The 24,142-nt window shown below is 54.6% G+C and overlaps 2 protein-coding genes and 1 long non-coding RNA gene across 4 annotated transcripts in view; 1 reads left to right on the top strand and 2 right to left on the bottom strand.

Moving 5' to 3' along the window:
- SLC4A2 (solute carrier family 4 member 2) overlaps positions 1-4,014 on the top strand; it is a 42,047-nt gene extending 38,033 nt beyond the window's left edge. For both annotated transcript variants that reach the window (XM_039365739.1, XM_039365740.1), the window contains 7 exons: positions 636-839; positions 1,008-1,097; positions 1,229-1,395; positions 1,512-1,765; positions 1,933-2,102; positions 3,144-3,317; positions 3,417-4,014. In XM_039365739.1, the coding sequence (XP_039221673.1) occupies positions 636-839; positions 1,008-1,097; positions 1,229-1,395; positions 1,512-1,765; positions 1,933-2,102; positions 3,144-3,317; positions 3,417-3,497 (1,140 nt within the window). In that variant the 3' untranslated portion in view covers positions 3,498-4,014. The remainder of the gene's footprint in view (positions 1-635; positions 840-1,007; positions 1,098-1,228; positions 1,396-1,511; positions 1,766-1,932; positions 2,103-3,143; positions 3,318-3,416) is intronic.
- A 5,633-nt stretch (positions 4,015-9,647) lies between these two features.
- Positions 9,648-13,010, bottom strand: TMUB1 (transmembrane and ubiquitin like domain containing 1). Its single transcript, XM_039365753.1, has 2 exons — positions 12,393-13,010; positions 9,648-10,227 (listed from the first exon to the last, which is right to left on the bottom strand). The coding sequence occupies exons 1-2, from the start codon at positions 12,758-12,760 to the stop codon at positions 9,864-9,866; spliced, it is 732 nt and encodes a 243-aa protein (XP_039221687.1). The 5' UTR covers positions 12,761-13,010; the 3' UTR covers positions 9,648-9,863.
- Positions 13,011-23,505: 10,495 nt separating this feature from the next.
- Positions 23,506-23,937, bottom strand: LOC120318310. Its single transcript, XR_005559453.1, has 2 exons — positions 23,878-23,937; positions 23,506-23,666 (listed from the first exon to the last, which is right to left on the bottom strand). It is a non-coding gene; the product is annotated as an uncharacterized LOC120318310 (long non-coding RNA).
- Between the last annotated feature and the right edge of the window lie 205 nt (positions 23,938-24,142).

Genomic DNA, 24,142 nt, shown 5'->3' with positions numbered 1-24,142 from the left:
AGAGAGGGAGAGAGAGGGAGGGAGAGGAAGAAGGGGGAGAGGAAAGGGAGGGGGGAGAGGAAAGATGGAGACAAAGGGAGAGAAAGAAAGGAAAGAGAAAGGTAGAGGGATAGGAAAGGGAGAGAAGGAGGAAAGTGAGAGGGAGAGAGAAAGGAAAGAGGCAGAGGAGAGAGAGGAAAGAGAGAAAGAAAGGGAGAAGAAAGAAAAAGAGAAAGGAAAGAGGAAAGAAAAAGGGAGAGGAGAGGAAAGAGAAAGACGAAGAGAAAGAGGGAGAGGAAAGAGAAAGAAAGGGGGCGAGGAGAGGGGAAAGGAAAAGAAAGAGGGAGAGGAGCAAAAGGAAAGAGAAAGAGGAAAGCGCGAGAGAGAGAGAGAGGGAGAAAAAAAGAGAGAGGGAAGGGGGGGAGAGAGAGAGAACTCATGTACAGCAACCTCCATTTCTTTTCAATTAAACTCTTCAATCAAGGCTCTTCCCCCCCCCTCGCGCGCGTGCGCACAAGTTTTGCGGCTCCCCGTGTTTTTTTTTCCTCTGGGAAACGGGTCCCAGCAGCTCTTTGGGTAAGGTTGCCGACCCCTGCCCTGGACGTTTCTGCCCCGGGTGACCCCTGAAACCCCGCCCCTGTCCTCCTTCCGGGCAGATCTTCCAGGCGCACCCGCTGCACGGCTGCAGGAACGACACTAGCAGCCTTCCGGAGCCGGAGAACGGGACGGTCAGCCCCAGCTCTTCGGAAATGACCGGCCAGCCCAATACGGCCCTCCTCTCGCTGGTGTTGATGGCCGGCACCTTTTTCATCGCCTTCTTCCTGCGCAAGTTCAAGAACAGCCGTTTCTTCCCCGGCCGGGTGCGTGGCCTCTGCCGGGGGGGTCCCGGAAGCGGGGGGAAGGGCCTGGGGAGACCCTCCCGGCAAACAGGGCAGGAGGCAGGACACTCTGTGCAGGCTCAGAGGCTCCCGGCGCTCTGGGCACTCGAGAGAGTAGTTCCCCAGGGCTGAGCAGGTCTCTCCGGGCAGGTCCGGCGGGTGATCGGAGACTTTGGCGTGCCCATCGCCATCCTCATTATGGTCCTGGTGGATTCCAGCATCCAGGACACTTACACGCAGGTAGGAGTCCCCTTTGGGCCCCCTGCCCCCTAATACCCCCTGCCCGTCGCTTCACCAACAACACGCTCGCTGGCCGCTTTGGCTTTTCCTCTGCCCCTCCCGCCCAGCTCTTTTCTCCTGTCCTTCTCCAGAAGCTGTCGGTGCCCAGCGGCTTCTCAGTCACGTCCCCCGGCCAGCGAGGCTGGGTGATCAACCCTCTGGGCAGTAGCGAGGGCTTCCCGGTATGGATGATGGTGGCCAGCGCGCTGCCGGCCGTTCTGGTTTTCATTCTCATCTTCATGGAGACACAGATCACCACGTGAGTCTTTGCCGGCGGGGGCTCCTCTTCCTGCCTGCCCCCCTCCCCCGCAGCCTTCGGGGCACGTGTGGAGAGGAGCCTCGCCCCCCCGTCACCCCCCCCCCTTCTGCCCCCAGGCTGATCATCAGTAAGAAGGAGCGGAAGTTGCAGAAAGGGTCCGGCTTCCACCTCGACCTGCTGCTGATCGTGGCCATGGGCGGCTTCTGCGCCCTCTTTGGCCTGCCGTGGCTGGCGGCCGCTACGGTGCGCTCCGTCACGCACGCCAATGCGCTCACCGTCATGAGCAAGGCCGTGGCGCCGGGAGACAAGCCCAAAATCCAGGAGGTGAAGGAGCAGCGCGTCACCGGGCTGCTGGTCGCCATCCTCGTGGGTGAGTCGCTCTGTTCTCCTGTTCGTCGCTGGGTGGTTGACCGGCATGACCGGCTGTTCTCCTGGCCGTCTGCACAGCCTCCTACTCAACAGCTGCTGGATTCGGAAGGAGGGCGGCTGGAGGGCTGAGTGCCTGTCCTTCCTCACCCCCACCCCACCCCACCCCAGGCTTGTCCATCGTGATCGGGGACCTGCTGCGCAAGATTCCGCTGGCGGTGCTCTTCGGCATCTTCCTCTACATGGGCGTCACCTCGCTGAATGGGATCCAGTTCTACGAGCGCCTTCACCTGCTGCTTATGCCGCCCAAGCACCACCCGGACATGCCCTACGTCAAGAAGGTCAGGGTCTCCGGGTGTAGGAATTGGGGGAGAGGCGTGGGGGGTCCTTCGCGCCAGGCCCTTCGGATCCGGCTGTAGGGACTGCCTGCTTTTTTCGTCCGCCTCTCTAAATCCTCCTTCTTCCCTCCTTCCTCGTTCCTTTCCTCTCCCGGCAAAGCTGCTGTTCTCCCTCTGCCGGGGCCCAATTCTCCGCCTTTCGCAACCCCTTTTCCAGCCGAAACTGGTTATCTTTTTACAGAGGTGTTTACCTGGAGTTTAAGCCGCCAATTCTTTTTTTTACGGATAACCCACCCCCCCTTTGTTTCGTGGCTGATCCATCTATGTTGCAGACCCCACTCCTGCAGCTGCCCTCGTCACGGGCCCTTTGACGTACCCCCGGGTCAGTGCCCCCCCTCCAAAAACCCACACCTCCCCCAGAGCGCACACAGCTACACGGAGGTCTCTAGGCTACACACAGTCCAGTACTCGCGGCTTACGATTCCGCTCTTTTCTCCTCCTACTTTGCGCCCCTCCACCAGGACTCCCAGCATGGTGACTGGTGAAAGCTCACCAGGGACTCGCGGACACACACACACACACACACACACTTTTTAAAGTAGGGACTCTTTCCGCTGGGACGCTCTCTGTCTCCCCTCCCCTCCCCTGACCCAGACTGTCCATGGACCACGTGGGGTTGGCGAGGGAGGCCGGGGGTCTTTTTCGGCCCTTTGTGCTTTTCGCACACCCTCCAAAGCAGACATGTCAAACTCGCGACATCGCGTGATGTCTCGAAACTGTTTCCCCATTGCCGGCGATGGGGTGGGAGCGGTTTCCTTGTGACACATCCGGTCCGTGGGACGGCAGTTTGACACCGCTGCTCAAAAGGAACCTGGTGCCCTCGTTGGGCGTGCCGTTTTCTGTCGTGTGTGTGTGATGTCACAGGTGTTGTCGCCTACCCCTTCCTATTGGCGTAGAAATTGGGGGAGTGGAGGGGTGGGCAGGGCCATCGTGCAGTGGACGCGGCTGCCCGCCCAGCACGTTCCTCCTTTCGCTCCTCCCCAGGTGCGCACGATGCGCATGCACCTCTTCACGCTCCTGCAGCTGGCCTGCCTGGCCGTGCTCTGGGCTGTCATGTCGACCGTCGCCTCGCTGGCCTTCCCCTTCATCCTCATCCTGACGGTGCCTCTCCGGTTGTTCCTGCTGAGCCGCATCTTCACGGAGCGGGAGATGAAATGTGTAAGTTGGGGGGGGGCTGGAGGAGTGGGGGGGCAAGGGGGCGGGGCAGGTCCCGGTCCTGGAAAGCCCCATGCGGGTCTGTCGCTTTCTCGCCTGCAGCTGGACGCCGCCGAGGCCGAGCCCATCCTGGACGAGCGGGAAGGCGTGGACGAGTACAACGAGATGCCCATGCCGGTGTGAGGCGAAGCCCGAAAACCTTCGCGGGCCGAGAGCAGACACAACCCCCCCTCCTCTCAACCCAGTGCCTTTGCGTGTCGGTCGAGGAGGAGCGGCCGACACTGAGCCCCTCCAGACCGCCTGTGCGGTCTGTCGGCGGAGCGCCGGTGCCCCCGCCAGCCGCCGGAGAGCTTACGCGCGCACCCCTCAATTCTATGCACCAGCCGGAGGTGGGGGGGGAGGCACGACCCCTCCAGGAAGGACCCTCGGCTGCTTCCCAAAGGCCACGACTGCGTTTCGGAGGGGGTCGATCCGCAGCTTCGTCGGAGTCGGGGGGAGCCGGCGAGGCAGGACTGGGGGCCCGGCGGCATTGAGCCTCGCCGGTCTGCCCCCCCCCCGGGTTCAGGACAAAGAGAGTCAGCCACAGGGAGCTGGCCCTAAGGCACTTAGGGGGGGCTTTCCTGGAGCAGGAACCTGCCCCCCCCCTTTTAATCGACCGGGCCACGATGAAACTGCGGTCCGAAGAGGAGGGAAGCAGGGATGGGGGGGTGGGGGGGTGGTGGATAATAAAGTAATGAGGGCTCCTGCATGGATGTCTCGCACGTTTTGTCTGGGGGGGGGAGGCTTTCCACTCGGGATCCAGGAGAAGGCTGGGATAGAGGGGACCCCCCCCCACAGGTTTCCCCAGCCACAGACCCCCCCCCCCATGGGCTTTGGCTGTCTTGGCGTCTGCTGTGATGTCATGTTGTTCCCCTAAATGTCCCCCCCATTCTCTCCAGCCCTAGGAGAGCAGCAGCCATGGGGAGGTCCCAGAGATGATAATAATGATCAGTGAGGATGTTGAGGATGATGTTGGAAGGGAACTCGGAGGTCATCTAGCCCAACCCCGTTCGACAGGAGGCCCTTAAAGACTCAAAGAATTGGAAGGGACCTCGGAGGTCATCTGGTCCAGCCCCCTGCTGAAGCAGGAGACCCTTACAGAGTCACAGGATGACAAGAGTTGGGAAGAGACCTCGGAGGTCATCCAGTCCAGCCCCCTGCTCGAGCAGGAGACCCTTACAGAATCACAGGGCTGGAAGGGACCTCGGAGGTCATGTAGTCCAACCCCCTGCTGAAGCAGGAGACCCTGACAGAGTCATAGAATAACAGAGCTGGAAGGGACCATGGGGGCTCATCTAGTCCAACCCCTTGCTGAAGCAGGAGACTCTTACAGAGTCACAGAATAACAGAGCTGGAAGGGATCTCGGGGGTCATCTAGTCCAGCCCCCTGCTGAAGCAGGAGACCCTTACAGAATCACAGAGTTGGGAAGGGACTTCGGAGGTCATCCAGTCCAGCCTCCTGCTCGAGCCAGGAGACCCTTACAGAATCACAGACTGACCGAGTTGGGGAGGGACCCCGGAGGTCATCTAGTCAGCCCCCTGCTCCGGCTGCTTTGTCAAGCCCCCATCTGCCTCTGGATCCAGAGCCAGGGATGGGTGTCAGGCGAGGCCTCCCGAGGACAGGAGGAGGGGGGGAAGGGCATCCGGGCACACACACACCTGCTCCTTTCTGCTATCGGGAGTAGCAGCCTTCGCCCTGGCACACGAGTCACCCCGCTCCATGCCCCCCCCACAGGGGCGCCCTGACATGGGCCAAGCCGCCCGACAAAATAAAAGGAGCCCAACTTTCTGGAAAACCACATTTATGAACTGGGCGCACAGGAGGAGCGTGAGAAGCGACGAGGAAATGGGGAGTATCCACATTGGGAAGTCGCCGGTGGAAGTGCTGGCCTTCCTTAAGCTGGCACCCGGTCCGCAGGAAGAGCAAGGATCAACAGATCACCCTCTCCAGTTTGTGGGAAGTCCCAGGAGGACACAGATAAACATCCAAGTAGCCTCAACAGCTCTCCAAAAGGAGACAAATGACCAGCGGTCTGCAAGGAGGACAAATCCTCCCGTTTCCCACCATCCAGTCACAGCTTGGTTTTTCTTCCCCGTGAAGACGTTTCCCTTCTTCCACCAAGAAGCTTCTTCAGTTCCAGACTGAATGGTAGGGAATGGGCGGGTTTATATTCCTGGAAGACAGCTGGTCATTTGCACTCTTTTACAGAGTCATTGAGGCCACTTGGGGGGGTTTATCTGTGCCCTCGGGGATCACCAAAATAGTGCAAATGGGTGTGGAGGCTTCTTGGAAGGGCTGAAAGGACCGCGTTGTAGTTCGGTGGTGTCGTATCCCTCCGACAAAGAGAAATCTCCTAGTGGCCTCAACGGCTCTCTAAAATAATGCAAATGACCAGCAGTCTGCAAGGAGGGTAAATCCTTCCATTCCTCCACCACCCGGTCAGAGCTGAAGAAGCTTCTTGGACGAGAAGCAAAACGTCTGCAAATAATAATAAGAAAGTCCCACGAGGACACAGATAAACCTCCAAGTGGCCTCAACGACTCTCCGAAAGAAGGCAAATGACCAGCGCTCTGCAAGGAGGATAAATCCTTCCGTTCCCCTCCATCCAGCCAGCTGAAGAAGCTTCTTGGATGGGAAGTGAAATATCTTCAAAGAATCTCATGAGGACTCAAAACCTCCAAGTGGCCTCAACGGCTCTCGGAAAGGAAGCAAATGACCAGCTGTCTGCAAGGAGGATAAATCCTTCCGTTCCCCCACCATCCGGTCGGAGCTTCTGCGATGACCTGGATGACGGGGAATCTCTATCGACATTTTCTCCGATGCTCGGGAAGGAGATGAACCCCAAATTTGGTGCCCTCCCCAGGACAAAGCAATGGCTCTCGTGGTCTGTTCTATTTCCCCCACACACACAAACACCCCAGCCCCCCCACACCTCTCACAATCTGTAGGGCAGATCTCCCATCTTTCCAGACTTGAGCGAGGCAAGACATCTCCAGTTTTAAGACCGGGCAACCGGATTGGCCCGTTCGGCACCGCAGGAAAGGGGAGGCGGCCTTTGGCGACTGTCGTTTTAAATAAAATAAATAAACACAACGCACTTTTGCAATTTCCGCCAGCCGAAGCACTCGAGTTTTATGGAAGGCGAATTGACGAAGCAATTGTCCAGCGGCTTCCTTTGTGTTGCCGATCACACCAATTCCCGAGGATTGTGCAAGATAGCACTTTTTGGGGGGGGGGGGAAGGAACAACTGAATGGTAAGGATTGGAAATGTGGTGTTGGGGGACTCCCCGCCCCACCCAGCTGAGTTTACACACTTGCACACCCCAATTTTGTTTAATGACACCGTCAACGGAGAGCAGGTCCTCTTCTTTGCAGCCGTTCGTTTACGGATGGTGCAGAAAAGCAACTTGACGAGTGGTCCTCGCGCTTACGGCCAAGGCAGCAGCCCCCGGATTGTGATTCGGGGGGCTCGGAAACCATCGCAGAGCGAGGACGGTCACCACCTCCTTGACGAGCGCTCGCAACTTTCCCGGCTGTGTTTTTTGACCGACCAGTCAAGGCAACAGGGGAGGTAGCTGAGGAAGGCGGCCTTCTCGTTTAACGACCAATTCCCTGGTCCCTCCTGGGGTCGTAAGTCGAGGACTGCCGGTGGAGGGTTGGAAGATTTTAAAAGGTTTCCTGGGAGGGGGGGGGTGAAGAAGGGAGTTGCCGGTGGAAATCCCCAGCGTAAAGAAATTTCGAGTTTTTCTTTGAAAGGAATTTAGCGGATGAAGTGTTAAGAGAGCTCGGGGGGGGGGAGAGGGGAGGAAGAGGATGGTGTTCTGCCCCCCCCCCCGCAGGCCTGGCTGTGAGGTCAGGCAGGGAGCAAATGGATGATAGCAAAGAAAAATCACTTCTAATTGTGTTGGGCTGGGCAGATTTTCCGGCAAGCGGCCAAAAAAAGGAGGATTTGCAGCACAAATAGCCTCTCTCACCTTGGTATGTGTGTGTGTGAGAGAGAGAGAGCGAGAGAGAGAAAGAGGGGGAAAGAATGAGAGGAAGAGAGAGAGACAGAGAGACAGAGAGGGAGAAAGAATGAGAAAGAGAGAGGGGGGAGAAAGAGAATGAGAGGAAGAGAGAGAGAGAGAGGAAGATAAAGAGGGAGAAAGGAAGAGACACAGAGAAAGGGAGGGAGAGAAAGAGGGAGAGAATGAGAGAGGGAGAGGGGGAGAGGGAGAGAAAGAGGGAGGCAGGAAGGGAGAAGAGATGGGAAGGAAGAGAGAGGGACAGAAAGAAAGAGGGAGAGAGATGGAGAGAGAGAGGAAGAGAGAGAGAGGAGAAAGAATGAGAGAGAGGGAGAAAGAATGAGAGGAAGAGAGAGAAGTAGAGAGGAAGATAAAGAAAGAGGGAGAAAGGAAGAGAGATACAGAGAAAGGGAGGGAGAGAAAAAGAGAGAAAGAGAGGGAGAGAAAGAGAGGGAGAGAGGGAGATGGAGAGAGAGGGAGGGAGGGAGAGAGAGAGGGAGAGAGAGAGTCTTTGTTGTTATACAAACTTGTCTTACTCTTGATCACAAGGGCACCTTGCCAAACTGGAATCACAATCTAACCTTCCTGGAGGCTGAGTCTCACTTTTGTAATTAAGTGCACACGTGGGTGCAAGGGAGGGGAGAGGAGAGAGGGGAGGGCAGAAGGGATGGGGAGGGAGAGGAGAGAGTGGGAGGGAGGAGGGAGGGAGAGAGGGAGTAGGAGAGAGAGAAGGAAAGCGAGAGAGTGGAAGGAGTGGGAAGATAGGGAAGGAGATAGGGAGGGAGTGGGAAGGAGATAGGAAGGGGGAGGGAGGAGAGAGAGGAGGGAGAGTGGGAGGGAGGGAGAGAGGGAGTAGGAGAGAGAAGGAAAGTGAGAGTGGAGTGGGAGGGAGATAGGGAGGAGAGGAGGGAGAGAGTGGGGGGAGGGAGGAGAGAGAAGGAAAGTGAGAGAGTGGAGTGGGAGGGAGAGAGGAAGGAGAGAGAGGAGGGAGAGAGTGGGAGGAAGGAGAGAGGGAGTAGGAGAGAGAAGGAAAGCGAGAGTGGAGTGGGAGGGAGATAGGGAGGGGGAGATAGGGAGGAGAGGAGGGAGAGAGTGGGAGGGAGGAGGAGGAGAGAGAAGGAAAGTGAGAGAGTGGAGTGGGAGGGAGATAGGGAGGGGGAGATAGGAAGGAGAGAGGAGGGAGAGAGTGGGAGGAGGGAGAGAGGGAGTAGGAGAGAGAAGGAAAGCGAGAGTGGAGTGGGAGGGAGATAGGGAGGGGGAGATAGGGAGGAGAGGAGGGAGAGAGTGGGAGGGAGGGAGGAGGAGAGAGAAGGAAAGTGAGAGAGTGGAGTGGGAGGGAGATAGGGAGGGGGAGATAGGAAGGAGAGAGGAGGGAGAGAGTGGGAGGGAGGGAGGGAGGGAGTAGGAGAGAAGGAAAGAGAGAGTGGAGTGGGAGGTAGGGAGGGGGAGATAGGGAGGAGAGAGAGGAGGCAGAGAGTGGGAGGGAGGGAGGGAGTAGGAGAGAGAAGGAAAGTGAGAGAGAGTGGAGTGGGAGGGAAATAGGGAGGGGGAGATAGGAAGGAGAGAGAGGAGGGAGAGAGTGGGAGGGAGGAGGGGGAGTAGGAGAGAGAAGGAAAGAGAGAGTGGAGTGGGAGGGAGATAGGGAGGAGAGAGAGGAGGGAGAGAGTGGGAGGGAGGGAGGGAGTAGGAGAGAGAAGGAGAGTGAGAGTGGAGGGAGATAGGGAGGGGGAGGGAGGGAGGAGGAGGGAGAGAGTGGGAGTAGGAGAGAGAGAAGGAAAGGGAGATTGAGTGGAGTGGGAGGGAGAGACAGGGAGTGGGAGGGAGGAGAGAGGAAGGGAGAGGAGAGAGGAGATGGGACAGGGCAGAGGGGAGGGGGCGACAGGAGGAGAGGAGAGAGAAGAGAGGGAGAGGGGACGGGGAGAGGCGACAGGAGAGGGGAGGGCAGGGTGGGGGCCGAGGGGAGGGGAGAGGAAGGCCAGCAAGGCCAAGTTCCATACAGGCAGCCCTCGAGTCACCACTGCAACTGAGCCGAACATTTCCCGTCACTCAGCGAAACCGTTCAGTGAGTTTTGCCCCCATTTTACACCGGAGCGCTCGCGCCCTTGGCGGCCCCTCCCTCCCAGAAGATGCTCCAGAGGGCTCCCCCAGCGCAAACGCCCGCCCCCTCTTGATTTGTGGCCCCACATTCCTGGGGGGGTGACGGGGCCCGGCCAGCAGCCCCCTCCCTCCGCAGAGAAACCCTCCCCACCCGCTCCACCCGGGCGGCGCCCACCGCAGAGACTCTTCCCTTTCCTTCACAGCTTTAATGGAAAAAGAAGAACCGTCGGCAAGGGGGGGGGTCATCTCCTGCCAGGGCTGGGGAGGGCCAGGCGATCCGCGGAAAGACCCTAACCCGGCCACGGGGCTCCGAGCTCAGGCCCCCAAGAGAGCCGGCGCCCCCACCCTGGCGTCCTTTGTCCGGCTGTGTGTGGGGGGTAGACAAGTCTCGGCGCAGGGCCCGGCCGCTATCTGCGGTAGGCGGCAAAGGCCACGAAGCTGAAGAGGAGGGTGAGGCCGGCCAGGCAGGTGGTGGCCGTGGCGGTGAAGGCGTGCCGGTGCTGCACCTGGAAGTACCAGAGGGCGCCCAGCATCAGCACCATCAGCGGCACCATCAGGCCACCCACGTTCAAGGCCGGCCGGGCGGCTTCCGGGCGGCTCCGGGATCCGGCGCCCGAAGAGGGGCCCGGCGAGGCCCGGCGCTGGGAGACGTGGCAGTGGAGGACGCTGTTGTGGGTCAGGTGCAGGGCGGCCAAGGTCTGCCCGTCGTCCCGGAGGAGCTGGCCCTGGTAGATGAGGCGCACCAGCTGCTCCTGGCCCGGGAAGTAGAGCCTAGGGGGGTGAGAAGGAGAGAGGCGGTGGGGGGGTGGCCCCGAGTCCGGTTCCCTCCCCTCCCCGTGGTGCCCAGCAACGGCCTCCTCCGCTCACCGGGCCCAGGAACCCAACTCTTCCCTCCCGGAGGGGTGGGGAGGTGGGTGAGAGCAGGAGGGAAGCGTCAGGGGCAGGCTGAGCTCCCGACAGGCGGGCCTCCCCCTGCCCGTCCCCAGGCACCGGGTCTTCCCTGCCGCCAATGAAGCCAAATGGGGAGGGGGGGCAGAGGATGAAGATGATGATGATGGAGGAGGGGGACAGGGAAGGGGAGGGTGGGAGGAGGGGAAGGAGAGGGGGAGGGGGAGACGGTGGTCCTTCCACTTCCCTTGCCTTCAATGGGGACCAAGGGGGGGAGGGTCTGCCTTCCAGTGAAGCCGAATGGGGATGGGGGAAGAGGATGAAGATGATGATGAAGAAGGGGGAGGGGGGAGGGAGGGGAGAGGGGAGGGGAAGGAGGGGGAGGGGGAAGAGGGGACAGGAGAGGGGAAGGGAAGGACGGGGAAGGGAGAGGGGGAAACGGAGGGGGAGGGGAGGGGAAGAGGAGGAGGGAGAAGGGAGAGGTGGGGGAGGGGGATACGAAGAGGGGAGGGAGAGGAGGGGAGGGAGAGGAAGAGGAGGGAGAGAGGGAGGGAGGGGAAAAGGGGGAGGGCGTAGAGGAAGGAGGGGTGGAGGAGGGAGGGGGAAAGGAAGAGGGGAAGGAAGCAGGGAGAGTGGGAGGAGAGGAGGAAGGGGGAGGGGGGAAGGGGGAAGAGACCCCCCCCAGAGGGGAACCCCTAGCCCCTCCCCCTTCTACCTCTTCAGGGAGGGGGGAAAGGAAGGGAGGGAAGGAGAGAGAGGGAGAGGAGGAGGGGGCAGAGGAGGAGGAGGAAGAGGGGGCAAAGGAAAAAAGGGAGGGAGGGAGAGCAGGAGGGAGGGGAAGGAGGGGGAGGGAGAGGAGGGGGAAGAGGAAGAGAGAGGGGGAAGCAGAGAGACCCCCAGAGGGACACTAGCCCCTCCCTCTTCCCCCTACCCTCTCAGGGGAAGGGAGGGAGCAAAGGAAGAGGGGACGGGGGGAGGGAGAGGAGGGGGGAGGAGAGGGGGAAGAGGGAGGGGGGAAGAGACCCCCAGAGGGGAACCCCTAGCCCCTCCCCTCTTCCCCCTTCCCCTCCTCCCTCTTCAGGGGAAGGGGAGGGGGGCAAAGGAAGAGGGGAGGGGGGGGGGGAGAGGAGGGGGAGAGGTGGGGGGAAGAGACCCCCAGAGGGGACCCCCTAGCCCCTCCCCTCTTACCCCCTCCTCCTCCTCCCCTTAGGGGAAGGGGAGGGGGGCAAGAAGAGGGGAGGTGGGGAGGGAGAGGAGGGGGAGAGGTAGGGGGGAAGAGACCACCAGAGGGGAACCCTAGCCCCTCCCCTCTTCCCTCCCCCTCCCTCCCTCTTCAGGGGAAGGGGGGGAAGGGGGGCAAAGGAAGAGGGGAGGGGGGAGGGAGAGGAGGGGGAGAGGTAGGGGGGAAGAGACCCCCAGAGGGGAAACCCTAGCCCCTCCCCTCTTCCCCCTCCCCCTCCTCCCTCTTCAGGGGAAGGGGAGGGGGGCAAAGGAAGAGGGGAGGGGGGGAGGGAGAGGAGGGGGAGAGGTAGGGGGGAAGAGACCCCCAGAGGGGAACCCCTAGCCCCTCCCCTCTTCCCCCTCCCCCTCCTCCCTCTTCAGGGGAAGGGGAGGGGGGCAAAGGAAGAGGGGAGGGGGGGAGGGAGAGGAGGGGGAAGAGGGAGGGGGGAAGAGACCCCCAGAGGGGAACCCCTAGCCCCTCCCCTCTTCCCCCTCCCCCTCTTCAGGGGACGGGGAGGGGGCAAAGGAAGAGGGGACGGGGGGGAGGGAGAGGAGGGGGGAGGAGAGGGGGAAGAGACCCCCAAGAGGGGAACCCCTAGGACCCTCCCCCTTCCCTCACCCCTCCTCCCTCTTCAGGGAAGGGGTAGGGGGGCCAAAGGAAGAGGGGAGGGGGGGAGGGAGAGGAGGGGGAAGAGGGAGGGGGGAAGAGACCCCCAGAGGGGAACCCCCAGCCCCTCCCCCTCCCCTCCTTCAGGGGAAGAAGGGGAGGGAGAAGAAGAGACCCCTCCCCCGAGGGAAGCCCCCTCCCCCAGCCCCCCCCTCCCTACCTCTTCAGGGCCCCCACCGTGTCTCCGGGGCGGACCCGGGCCAGCCGCTCCGTCTCGTTCAGGAACTTCAGCCGGAGCAGGAAGGGGGGGGCCGGCTCCCCCGCCGCCCCGGGCCCCGCCCCCGACTCCTCCTCCTGCTCCTCCTCGGCCCCGCCCCCGCCGCCCGCCCGGGGCTGGCGGGCTCCGTCGCGCGCGGGGGGCGGGGCGGCGGGGCGCAGGCGCGGGGGGGCAGCTTCCCCCTCCGCCCCGCCCCCTCCGCCGCCCGGCGCGGTCCGCGTGGAGAGCCAGGCCAGGCCCAGCAGCGCCGCCGCCAGCAGCGCCCCGAAGAGCGCCGCCACCTCGTCCCCGACGCCCTCCAGCAGCGCCATCTCGCCTCGCCCCGCCCGGGGGAGCTGGGGGAACGACGAGGAGACAGAAGGGCCCCGCAGGCTTGCCTCCGCTTCCGCTTCCGCCCGCCGGGAGTGAGAGAGAGACACGCGCTTCCGGGAGGGACGGAGGGACGCCGCCCCCGCCTGACGTCACTCTCGCGCGCGCCCACTCTCTCTGCCCCCCCCCCGGCCGCAGGGCCTTGTGGGCGCTGTAGTGGCCCGGGCGGCGCCGCCCAGGAAGGCGACGCGCGCTTCCGGGGGCCCGAGGCGGAAGCGGCTCCGCCCCCTCCTCCTCCTCCTCCTCCTGCTGGGGGACGGGGGGGAGGGACGAGTTGGGGGGGAGGAGGAGGAGGAGGAGGAAGGTTTTGGGACTCCCGCCCTGTCCCGGGGGTGGCCCTGAGGATTAGGTGGAGAGAGAGAGAGGGAATGAGGAAAAGGAAGGAAGGAAAGAGATAGGAGGGAGGAGAAAGAAAAGAAAGAAAGAAAGAAAAAGGAGGGATGAAAGAAAAGGAAAGAGGCAGGGAGGAGAAAGAGACAAATATAGAAAGAAAGAAAGAAAGAAAGAAAAAGGAGGAGAAAGACAGAAATATAGAAAGAAAGAAAAAGGGAGGGAGGAATACAAAGAAAGAATCAGAAAAGAATGAGAAGAAAGAAAGAAAATAAGAAAGACAGAAAGAAAAAGACAGAATCAGAAAAGAAAGAAAGAAAGAAAGAGGAACAAGAGAAAAAGAAGGAGGGAGGAGAAAGACAGAAATATAGAAAGAAAGAAAAAAGGGAGGGAGGGAGGAAGACAGAAAAAGAAAATCAGAAAAGAATGAGAAGAAAGAAAATAAGAAAGACAGAAAGAAAAAGAATCAGAAAAGAGAAAGAAAGGAACGAAAGAAAAAGGAAGGGAGGGAGGGACGAGAAAGACAGAAATATAGAAAGAAAGAAAAAAGGGAGGGGGGAGGAAGACAGTCAGAAAGAAAAAGAAAATCAGAAAAGAATGAGAAGAAAATAAAGAGAAAAAGACAGAATCAGAAAAGAGAAAGAAAGAAAGAGGAACAAAAAAAGAAAGAAAGGGGAGGGAGGGAGGGAGGAGAAAGACAGAAATATAGAAAGAAAGAAAAAAGGGAGGAAGAAAGAAAGAATCAGAAAAGAATGAGAAGAAAGAAAATAAAGACAGAAAGAAAAAGAATCAGAAAAGAGAAAGGAAAGAAAGAAAGGAACGAAAGAAAAAGAAAGAAAGGGAGAGAGGAGAAAGACAGAAATATAGAAAGAAAGAAAAGAGGGAGGGAGGGAGGAAGAAAGAAAAAAAGAATCAGAAAAGAGAAAGAAGAAAAAAAGAAAAGAGAAAGACGAAAGAAAGCAAAGAGTAGGAAAGAACGGCAAAGAAAGACAATACAATCAAAAAAGGAGAAGGAGAAGAAAAAGAGAATGAGAAAAGAAACAAAAGAGAAAAAGAAAGACAGGATAAGGAAGGAGCATGAGAAGAGAGAAAAAGAAAGAAGGCAAATGACAGAGAGAATGAGAAAAGGAGGAACGAGGAGAGAAAATGAGAAAGAGACCGAAAGAAAAAGAGAAGGAGAGAAAGAAAGAAAGAAGGGGAGGAAGGGAAGGAAGGGGCCCTTCCGGACGGCTGGCCCCCGTCGGAGGAGGCAGAAGTTGCGGTTCGCCTCCACACGGGTTCAAGGAAGGAGGAAAGACAGAGATGCTAGAAGAAGAAGCCGAGAACGCAGTGAGCCCCTTGCCCCTTCTTCGCAAGACCTCCAGATTTCCGGAATCTTGAAAATCCGGAAAACTAAAGAGGAGATGCCAGGAAGGTACCAACTCCAGAACGTCCACCTGTCCCTGCACACACTCCTGAGCGGATTTCGTGCAACGGGGGGGGGGACGTGGCCGATCCTAGCGCCGTCTTGGGTGCCGGAGGAGGAGAAGGCAAACCACCTTTTTCTGTGGGAAATTTCGCCTGGATTGATGATTTCAGGATATTTACAGCCGCCCGTCTCAAATAACGCAACCAGGCGGTCGACGGCCGCTTGAAAAACGGGTCGTAAGAAAAGCGAAACGTCGAAAGAAACGCACGCCTCTCCAATTGCGAAGCGTTTGTCTTGCCCTCCGGGGCTTTGGAAAAATAAGTTGACCCCCCCTCCTCTTTTTCGTATTGGAATCCTGCTATCGTGTCGTCCCACCCCCTTACCCCCTCTTTCCTTAAAATCTGCCATTCCCAGTTCCCGCAGCCGTCCTTCGTATGTTTTAGTCTCCAGGCCTTGGGTCAACTGAGTTGCTCTTCTCTGCGCTTTTCCCAAAGTCTCCACATCTTTTTTTTTTTCCTAAGGTGGTGATCAAAAACTGGACGCGGCATTCCAGATGGATTTCCAAAGCGGTACTAGTAACTTCACATGATTTTGATTCCGTGCCTCTGTTTATACAACCAAAGATACGAAGGAAAGACAACGAGGCAACGGCTAATGGTGCAGATATCCGTATAGCTCCAAAGTATATGGAGCTGCTTTGGAAAACCTTCCAGGGTGTGGTGGAGGCCTGGCACACCCAGAACTGCTAATATAATAATAACAACAACAACAACAATAATGATGATGATGATGCCTATCCCAGGTCCTTGATAAGGACTCGATAGATAGACAAAATGCCAAATCCAGTCTGAACATCTGGCTGACTGTGCGATGATCCATAATAATAATAATAAAGTTAGAAGGGACCTTGGAGGTCATCTAGTCCAACCCCCAGCTCAAGCAGGAAACCCTATACCATTTTGTACAAATGGCTGTCCAGTCTCTTCATAATAATAATCATAATAAAGTTGGAAGGGACAAAAAAGTCTGGATAGTGGACGTGGCAGTGCCTGGAGACAGCAGAATAGACGAGAAAGAGCTGGAGAAGATAACAAAATACAAAGACCGACAAATAGAAATAGAAAGACTGTGGCAAAAGCAAACAAGGATAATTAATACCAATAGTGATAGGCTCCTTGGGTGCAATCCCAAAACAACTGGAGCACCACTTGAACACCATCGGCATTGACAAATTCACTATTAGTCAATTGCAAAAGGCGGCCTTACTAGGAACCGCTTCCATCCTGCGACGATACCAGTAATACCATCAAACATCCACATCTGCCTATCCCAGGTCCTGGGTAAGGACTCGATAGGTAGACAAAATGCCAAATCCAGTCTGAACATCTGGCTGACTGCGATGATCCATAATAATAATAATAAAGTTGGAAGGAACCTTGGAGGTCATCTAGTCCAAACCCCAGCTCAAGCAGGAAACCCTATACCATTTCGGACAAATGGCTGTCCAGTCTCTTCTTAAAAACTTCCAGTGTTGGAGCATTCACCACTCCTGGAGGCAGGTTGTTCCAATGGCTAATTGTTCGAACTGTCAGGAAGTTTCTCCTTAGTTCTAGGTTGCTTCTCTCCTGGATTAGTTTCCATCCGTTGCTTCTTGTCCTGCCTTTAGGCGCTATGGAGAACAGCTTGACTCCCTCTTCTTTGGGGCCACCCCTGAGATATTGGAACACGGCTATCCTGTCCCCCCTCGTCCTTCTCTTCATTAAACTAGACATACCCAATTCCATACCCAATGGACTCCAGAAGATGGTAGAGGACAGGAAGACCTGGAGGAACATTGTCCATGGGGTCGCGACGGGTCGGACACGACTTCGCAATTAACAACAACAACCCAATTCCAGCAGCCATTCCTTATATGCTTTAGCCTCCAGTCCCCTAATCATCTTTGTTGCTCTTCTCTGTACTCTTTCTAGAGTCTCAACATCTTTTTTACATCGTGGGGACCAGAACTGGATGCAGGATTCCAAGGGTGGCCTTACCAAGGCCTTGTAAAGTATTAACCCTTCACCTGATCCTGATTCTATCCCTCTGTTAATGTAGCCTGGGACTGTGTTGGCTTTTTTGGCAGCTGCAGCCCAGGGCTGGCTCCTATTTAAGGGATTGTCCACTAGGACTCCGAGGTCCCCCTCACAGTTACTACTATTGAGCAAGGTTCCCCTTATACTAAACCTGTACATTTGGTTTTTCTCGCCTAAATGTAGAACCTTGCTTTTTTCACCCTTGAATTTCATTTTGTTCGATAGCGCCCAGTGTTCGAGTCCATCCAGATCCTCCTGTATCCTAAGCCTGTCTTCTGGCGTGCTGGCTATTCCTGCCAGCTTGGTGTCGTCCGCAAATGTGATGAGTTCCCCATCCATCCCCTCATCCGAATCGTTGCCCAGAGCAGAGCCCCGGGGCACCCCACTACACACTTCCGGAGACTGTCCGGGCAGCTTGTTCGGCGGTGGAGCTGCTCGCCGTGATGGTTGGTTTGCAGAGTTGTCCGAAGGTCAATTCCCTGGAGGAGCCCTTGGCCCCCGCCCCACCCCAGCCAAAGTCTAAGCTAGGGGGGAAGGGCTGGGTTGGGTGCCTGCCTGCTGCAGGCTGTGCGCGCCCACGTTGGCTTGGAAAAGGCTTTCGGCCGTGCCGGAAGAAAAGACCTTTGTCCGAGATCAAAAGGCTTTGCGGAGGCCGGGAGGATCCGGCGAAAAGGAATGGCAGAGGCAGAAATGTTTCATCGCGTCCTGTCAGCCTCAGTAGGTAGACCGGACCAAGACGAAGGCTGAAACGACGTGGATGGAAATTGGCTCTGATGACACAATCTTGGATTGTCCTCCTCCTCCTCCTCCTCCTAGCATTGATGATGTTCCCTAGTTGGGTCATGAAACGTCTGCAAGGAAACCACCCAGCTCAGAGAGCACCAGAGACCACCACCACCTCCTCTTTATGCTCCAGTGAATTAGGGAAGAACAGTGCATTGGTGTCACTTCTGGAAGTCTGTTCTAGGTTTGGTGGAGGCCTCCCAGGCCTAGAACCGCCCACCGGAAGTGCATAGGTGTCACATCTGGAAGTCCGTTCTAGGCCTCGGAGCCTGGAGGAGGCCTCCCAGGCCTAGAACAGCTCGCCGGAAGTGCATAGGTGTCATTTCCAGAAGTCCGTTCTAGGCCTGGTGGAGGCCTCCCAGGCCTAGAATGGCCCGCCGGAAGTGTGTTGATGTCACATCCAGAACTCTGTTCTAGGCCTCGGAGGCCTGGAGGAGGCCTCCCAGGCCTAGAACAGCCCACCGGAAGTGCATAGGTGTCATTTCCGGAAGTCCGTTCTAGGCCTGGTGGAGGCCTCCCAGGCCTAGAATGGCCGCCGGAAGTGCATAGGTGCCACTTCTGGAAGTCCGTTCTAGGCCTGGTGGAGGCCTCCCAGGCCTCGAACGGCCCACTGGAAGTGCGTTGATGTCACTTCCGGAAGTCTGTTCTAGGCCTCAGAGGCCTAGAGTAGCCCATAGGAAGTGCATTGGTGTCACTTCCAGAAGTCCATTCTAGGCCTGGTGGAGGCCTCCCAGGCCTAGAACGGCCCACCGGAAGTGTGTTGATGTCACGTCCAGAAGTCTGTTCTTGGCCTGGGAGGCCTGGAGGAGGCCTCCCAGGCCTAGAACAGCCCGCCGGAAGTGCATAGGTGTCATTTCCGGAAGTCTGTTCTAGGCCTGGTGGAGGCCTCCCAGGCCTAGAACGGCCTGCCGGAGGTGCGTTGATGTCACTTCTGGAAGTCTGTTCTAGGCCTCAGAGGTCTAGAGCAGCCCACAGGAAGTGCATTGGTGTCACTTCTGGAAGTCTGTTCTAGGTCTCGGAGGCCTGGAGGATGCCTCCCAGGCCTAGAACAGCCCACCGGAAGTGCATAGATGTCACTTCCGGAAGTCCGTTCTAGGTCTGGGAGACCTGGAGGAGGCCTCCCAGGCCTGGACCAGCCTACCGGAAGTGCATAGATGTCACTTCCGGAAGTCTGTTCTTGGCCTGGTGGAGGCCTACCAGGACTAGAACGGCCCACCGAAAGTGCGTTGATGTCACTTCCGGAAGTCTGTTCTAGACCTCCCAGGCCTAGAACAGCCCACCGGAAGTGCATAGGTGTCACTTCTGGAAGTCTGTTCTAGACCTCAGAGGCCTACAGCTGCCCAATTGAAGTGCGTTGGTGTCACTTCCAGAAGTCCGTTCTAGGCTTGGTGGAGCCCTCCCAGGACTAGAACGGCCTGCCGGAAGTGCATTGATGTTGCTTCCGGAAGTCCGTTCTAGGCCTCAGAGGCCTGGAGGAGGCCTCCCAGGCCTAGAACAGCCCACCGGAAGTGCATAGGTGTCATTTCCAGAAGTCTGATCTAGGCCTCAAGAGGCCTAGAGCAGCCCACAGCAAGTGCATTGATGTCACTTCTGGAAGTCTGTTCTAGGCCTGGGAGGCCTGGAGGAGGCATCCCAGGCCTAGAACAGCCCACCGGAAGTGCGTTGATGTCACTTCTGGAAGTCTGCTCTAGGCCTGAGAGACCTGGAGGAGGCCTCCCAGGCCTACAGCAGCCCAAAGGAAGTGCATTGGTGTCATTTCCAGAAGTCCGTTCTAGGCCTGGTGGAGCCCTCCCAGGACTAGAACGGCCCGCTGGAAGTGCATTGATGTCACTTCCGGAAGTCTGTTCTAGGCCTCAAGAGGCCTGGAGGAGGCCTCCCAGGCCGAGAGCAGCCCACAGGAAGTGCATTGGTGTTACTTCCTGAAGTCTGTTCTAGGCCTCGGAGGCCCAGGTGGTCTTTGAATCCCACCACTGCCCCCAGGGCCCGGATGATGGAGTCTCTCCTTAGACACCCCTGTGCCTCTTCCCTACGGGAACGCCTGCAGGACAATATAGGGATAGGACTGCACTAGTGTGTGGGGGTGTGTGTGTCAGCAGGCGCACAACAGGCAGGGGTCTGCTCTGCTTCTCGCCGGACCCGCTCCGGAGGGCAGCAGCAACTGGGCTTTCCAAGGCAGGGGTCCCCCAACCTCCCGGTCCGTGGGCCAGTAGCGGGCTGCGGCACGACGGCAACCGGTCCACACAAACCAGCCAAGCCCAGGCAGTGCACGAAACTACGCAACTTCTGGTCCACGGAAAAGCCTTCCTCCACGGAACCAGTCCCTGGTGCCCAAAAGGTTGGGGGGGCTCCTCTGCTCTGAGGGCCCCAGGTCTTTCCTGCTCTTCGCAAGGGGGGGCAGGGGCTTCCGGGCAGGGTGGGTGCGGCTGAAGGCCCGGCCCAAGCAAGGCGCTCGTGTCTACGTGGGGGCCAGTCACCTACACGGCAGCCTCTCCGGCATGCGTGTGTCGGGCCGTAAAGCCCCAAGGACACATCGGGATGGGGAGACAAACCTGGCTTCACGGCAGCCAGTGTGAGAGTGATCTCGGCCTCTTTGCAGACAATCTGATAGGAGACGACGAAAAAAGTCCACACAATCCTAGGTTGCATTAATCTATTCTGTATTCTATTCTTTTCTGTGTTCTATTCTATTCTATAATTCTATATTCTATTCATTGTTCTAATCTATTCTGTGTTCTATATTCTGTTCTAGTCTATTTCCTATTCTACATCCTATTCTATTCATTGTTCTATTCTGTATTCTATTCTATAATTCTATATTCTATCCTATTCTATATTCTGTTCTATTTCCTGTTCTATATCCTATTCTATTCATTGTTTTAATCTATTCTCTGTTCTATTCTGTATTCTATTCTATATTCTATTCATTGTTCTAATCTATTCTGTATATTCTATAATTCTATATTCTATTTTATTCTATTCTATATTCTGTTCTATTTCCTATTCTATATCCTATTCTATTAATTGTTCTAATCTATTCTGTATTCTATTCTGTATTCTATAATTTTATAATTCTATATTTTTTAATTCTATATTCTATTCTTTGTTCTAATCTATTCTGTATTGTATTCTATTCTATAATTCTATATTCTATTCTATATAATTCTATATTCTATTCTATTCTATATTCTATTCTTTCCTATTCTATATCCTATTCTATTCTATTCATTGTTCTAATTTATTCTCTATTCTATTCTGTATTCTGTATTCTATTCTATACTATATTCTATATTTTATTCATTGTTCTAATCTATTCTGTATTCTATTCTATATTTCTATATTCTATTTTATTCTATTCTATATTCTGTTCTATTCTATTTCCTATTCTATATCCTATTCTATTCTATTCATTGTTCTAATCTATTCTGTATTCTATTCTATAATTTTGTAATTCTATATTTTATTCTGTTCTATATTCTACTCATTGTTCTAATCTATTCTGTGTTGCATTCTATAATTCTATATTCTATTCTATTCTACTCTATAATTCTATATCTATTTTATTCTATAACTATATTCTATTCTGTATTCTATTCTATTCTATATTCTATTCATTGTTCTATTCTATTTTATAATTCTACATTCTATTCTATTCCTATTCTAATGTTTTGGCTGGAAAAGGAGACAATTGGGCCTTCGAGGGAGGGGCTGCTTCCCAGAACACCCACTGAAGCCGGCGTGAGGTTAATTTTTGTCTGACCTCAGCCCCTTTGCGAGCAATCCTGCTGCTTTGTCGGAGTTCAGCTGGGCACAGCGGAAACGCCGGACTCCTCAACCCCTCACTTTGGGGGCGTGTGTGTGTGAGTGTGTGTGTGTGTGGAAGCTGCTGGCCGATGTGACTCATCGGTGCCAGCTGCAGACCAGAAAAGAATTATGAAATCAGTGCCAAGATCAGACGCAGGAAGAGGAGGGCAGCCGGGCGCCCGAGAGAGGATCCCTCCCTGGCCTTCAATCCCAGGTCCTCTTTCCCTCTTCTTCCTGGGAAGGCGACCCCGTCCTTCCCAGAATCAGAAGAGAGCTGGAAGGGACCTCGGAGGTCGTCTAGTCCAGCCCCCTGCTCGAGCAGGAGAACGTATCCCATTTCAGACAAGGGGCTGTCCAATCAGGGAGGGAGGGAGGGAGGGAGGAAGGAAGGAAGGCAGAATAACACAGTTGGAAGGGACCTTGGAGGTCATCTAGTCCAGCCCCCTGCTCAAGGAATGATGATAATAATAATAATAATAATAATAATAATAATAATAATAATAATAATAATAAAGTTGGAGGGGACCTTGGAGATCATCCAGTTGGGCCTCCTGCTCAGGCAGGAAACCCTACACACCATTTCAGACAAGTGGTTGTCCAGTCTCTTCTTCTTCTTCTTCTTCATAATAATAATAATAATAATAATAATAATAATGTTGGAAGGGACCTTGGAGGTCATCTAGTCCAGCCCGCTGCTCAAGTAATGATAGTAATAAGAATAATAAGAATAATAAAGTTGGAGGGGACCTTGGAGGTCATCTAGTCCAGCCCGCTGCTCAAGTAATGATAGTAATAAGAATAAGAATAATAAAGTTGGAGGGGACCTTGGAGATCATCCAGTTGGGCCCCCTGCTTAGGCAGGAAACCCTACACCATTTCAGACAAGTGGCTGTCCAGTCTCTTCTTGAAAACGTCCCGTGTGGGAGGTGGAAGGGACCTTGGAGGTCATCCAGACCGACCCCCTGCTCAGGCAGGAAAGCCTACAAGGGGCTGTCCAGTATCTTCTTAAAAACCTTCCGCGTCGGAGCCCTCACAACGTCCGGTGGCAGGTCATTCCACGGATTAATTGAAGGGGGTTGACAATGACTGTACTAATCTATATTAGTATCTTTGGGGGGGGGTTTTGGCCCTTGCTTTTCTCCCCATTAAATCCATTTTTTTAAAAAAAATAAGATTTTCTTAATTTCCCCATACATACCACAATCATTTTTCAACCAACGTGCTGTCTTGAGTTTAGATAAGCTGATACATATTTCATTCCTAATCCTATATTCTTTTTTCTAGCCGTCGGTAAAATAAGCCCCAGTTTGATAATATTCTGTTTCTTTCTTTTTCTTTCAGTCTCAGAGCCAATCTGTCCATCTCTGCGCATTCTGGTATTTTTTTTTTTTAATTATTTCTTTATCCGATGGTGTGCCTTCATTTCTCCAGTGTTGTGCAACTATTATTCTTGCCGCTGCTGTGATGTGTAAAATCAAATATAGGCTTTGTTTGTTGATCTTTTCTGGCCTTATACTTAATAATAATAATAAAAAAGTTCATTTTTAAAATCAACCTGTTCTCCTAACATCTCTCTAACCGAGTCTGTATCTTTTTCCAATAATTCTTTGCTTTGTCACCTGTCCACCAAACACGGTAATACGTGCCTGGCTTATATTTACATTTCCAGCATCTACCTGACAATGTTTGTAAATATTTTTGGCCAATCTTGCTGGTGGCAGGATAAAAGATGTGATATAAATTTTCTTTATAGGAAGTTGACATTGTCAGTTTATTGTTTCTTTCCCAGAAATTTTGCAATAATAATAATAATAATAATAATAAAGTTGGAAGGGACGTTGGAGGTCATCTAGTCCAACCCCCTGCTCAGGCAGGAAACCCTACACCATTTTGGACAAATGGCTGTCCAGTCTCTTCTTAAAAACTTCCAGTGTTGGAGCATTCACCGCTTCTGGAGGCAAGGAGTTCCACTGGTTAATTGTTCAACTGTCAGGAAGTTTCTCCTTAGTTCTAGGTTGCTTCTCTCCTTGATGAGTTTCTTCTCATTCTATATTCCATCCCAAATTTTTCGCCCCCCCCCCCCCGTCGTGGTTTCTTTTGCTCGTTCGCTTTCCGTTTCCAATGCTAATAAAACAAAATGACACACTTTCTTAAATTAATTTCTCATCTGAAGTTAGCCAAGTCTTATCAGGTGCCGTTCATTCTTGATCAAACCCGTACAGTTTCGCATCTTTTTCGTATCTCGTTTGCCTCTGTAAATGTAAAAATCCAATTTTTTTTTTCTTGCCTCTTTACACCACGGTCCTGCCTCTCCGCCGAGGATCGCCGATGTCCTGGCACCGACCGATGAAACTCTTCAAGGAACTTCCTTGTTTACCTTAAAGGATCTTTATTTGTGTAGCATGGCATCGGCACTCACACAATGGAAGCCAAAATCTGGATTCCTCTCCCCTGAGCACATAAGATAAGAGAGAGAGATAAAATAAGATAACCTTTATTGTCATTTTTTTTAACCAGGCACAATGGCGCGCATTAAAAAAAAAATGAAATTTTAGTTGCCCGCTCTCAAAGCGAAACACAAACACAACACACACCTAAAACATAGTAAGGTTCTGCATTTAGGCAAGAAAAACCAAATGTACAAGTATAGTGCAGGGGGTACCTTGCTCAATAGTAGCAACTGTGAGAGGGACCTCGGAGTCCTAGTAGACAATCACCTAAATATGAGCCAGTAGTGTGCCGCAGCTGCCAAAAAGGCCAACACAGTGCTGGGCTGCATCAACAGAGGGATAGAATCAAGATCACGTGAAGTCTTAATACCACTTTACAATGCCTTGGTAAGGCCACACTTGGAATCCTGCATCCAGTTTTGGTCCCGACGATGTCAAAAAGACGTTGAGACTCTAGAAAAAGTACAGAGAAGAGCA

Source organism: Crotalus tigris, unplaced genomic scaffold, assembly GCF_016545835.1.
Source record: "Crotalus tigris isolate CLP2741 ecotype Arizona unplaced genomic scaffold, ASM1654583v1 scf7180000020177.261782, whole genome shotgun sequence".
In the NCBI taxonomy this organism is placed as follows: Eukaryota; Metazoa; Chordata; class Lepidosauria; order Squamata; family Viperidae; genus Crotalus; species Crotalus tigris.
The sequence above is the reverse complement of the archived record's forward strand: the minus strand, read 5'-3'. Positions and strand labels throughout refer to the sequence as shown.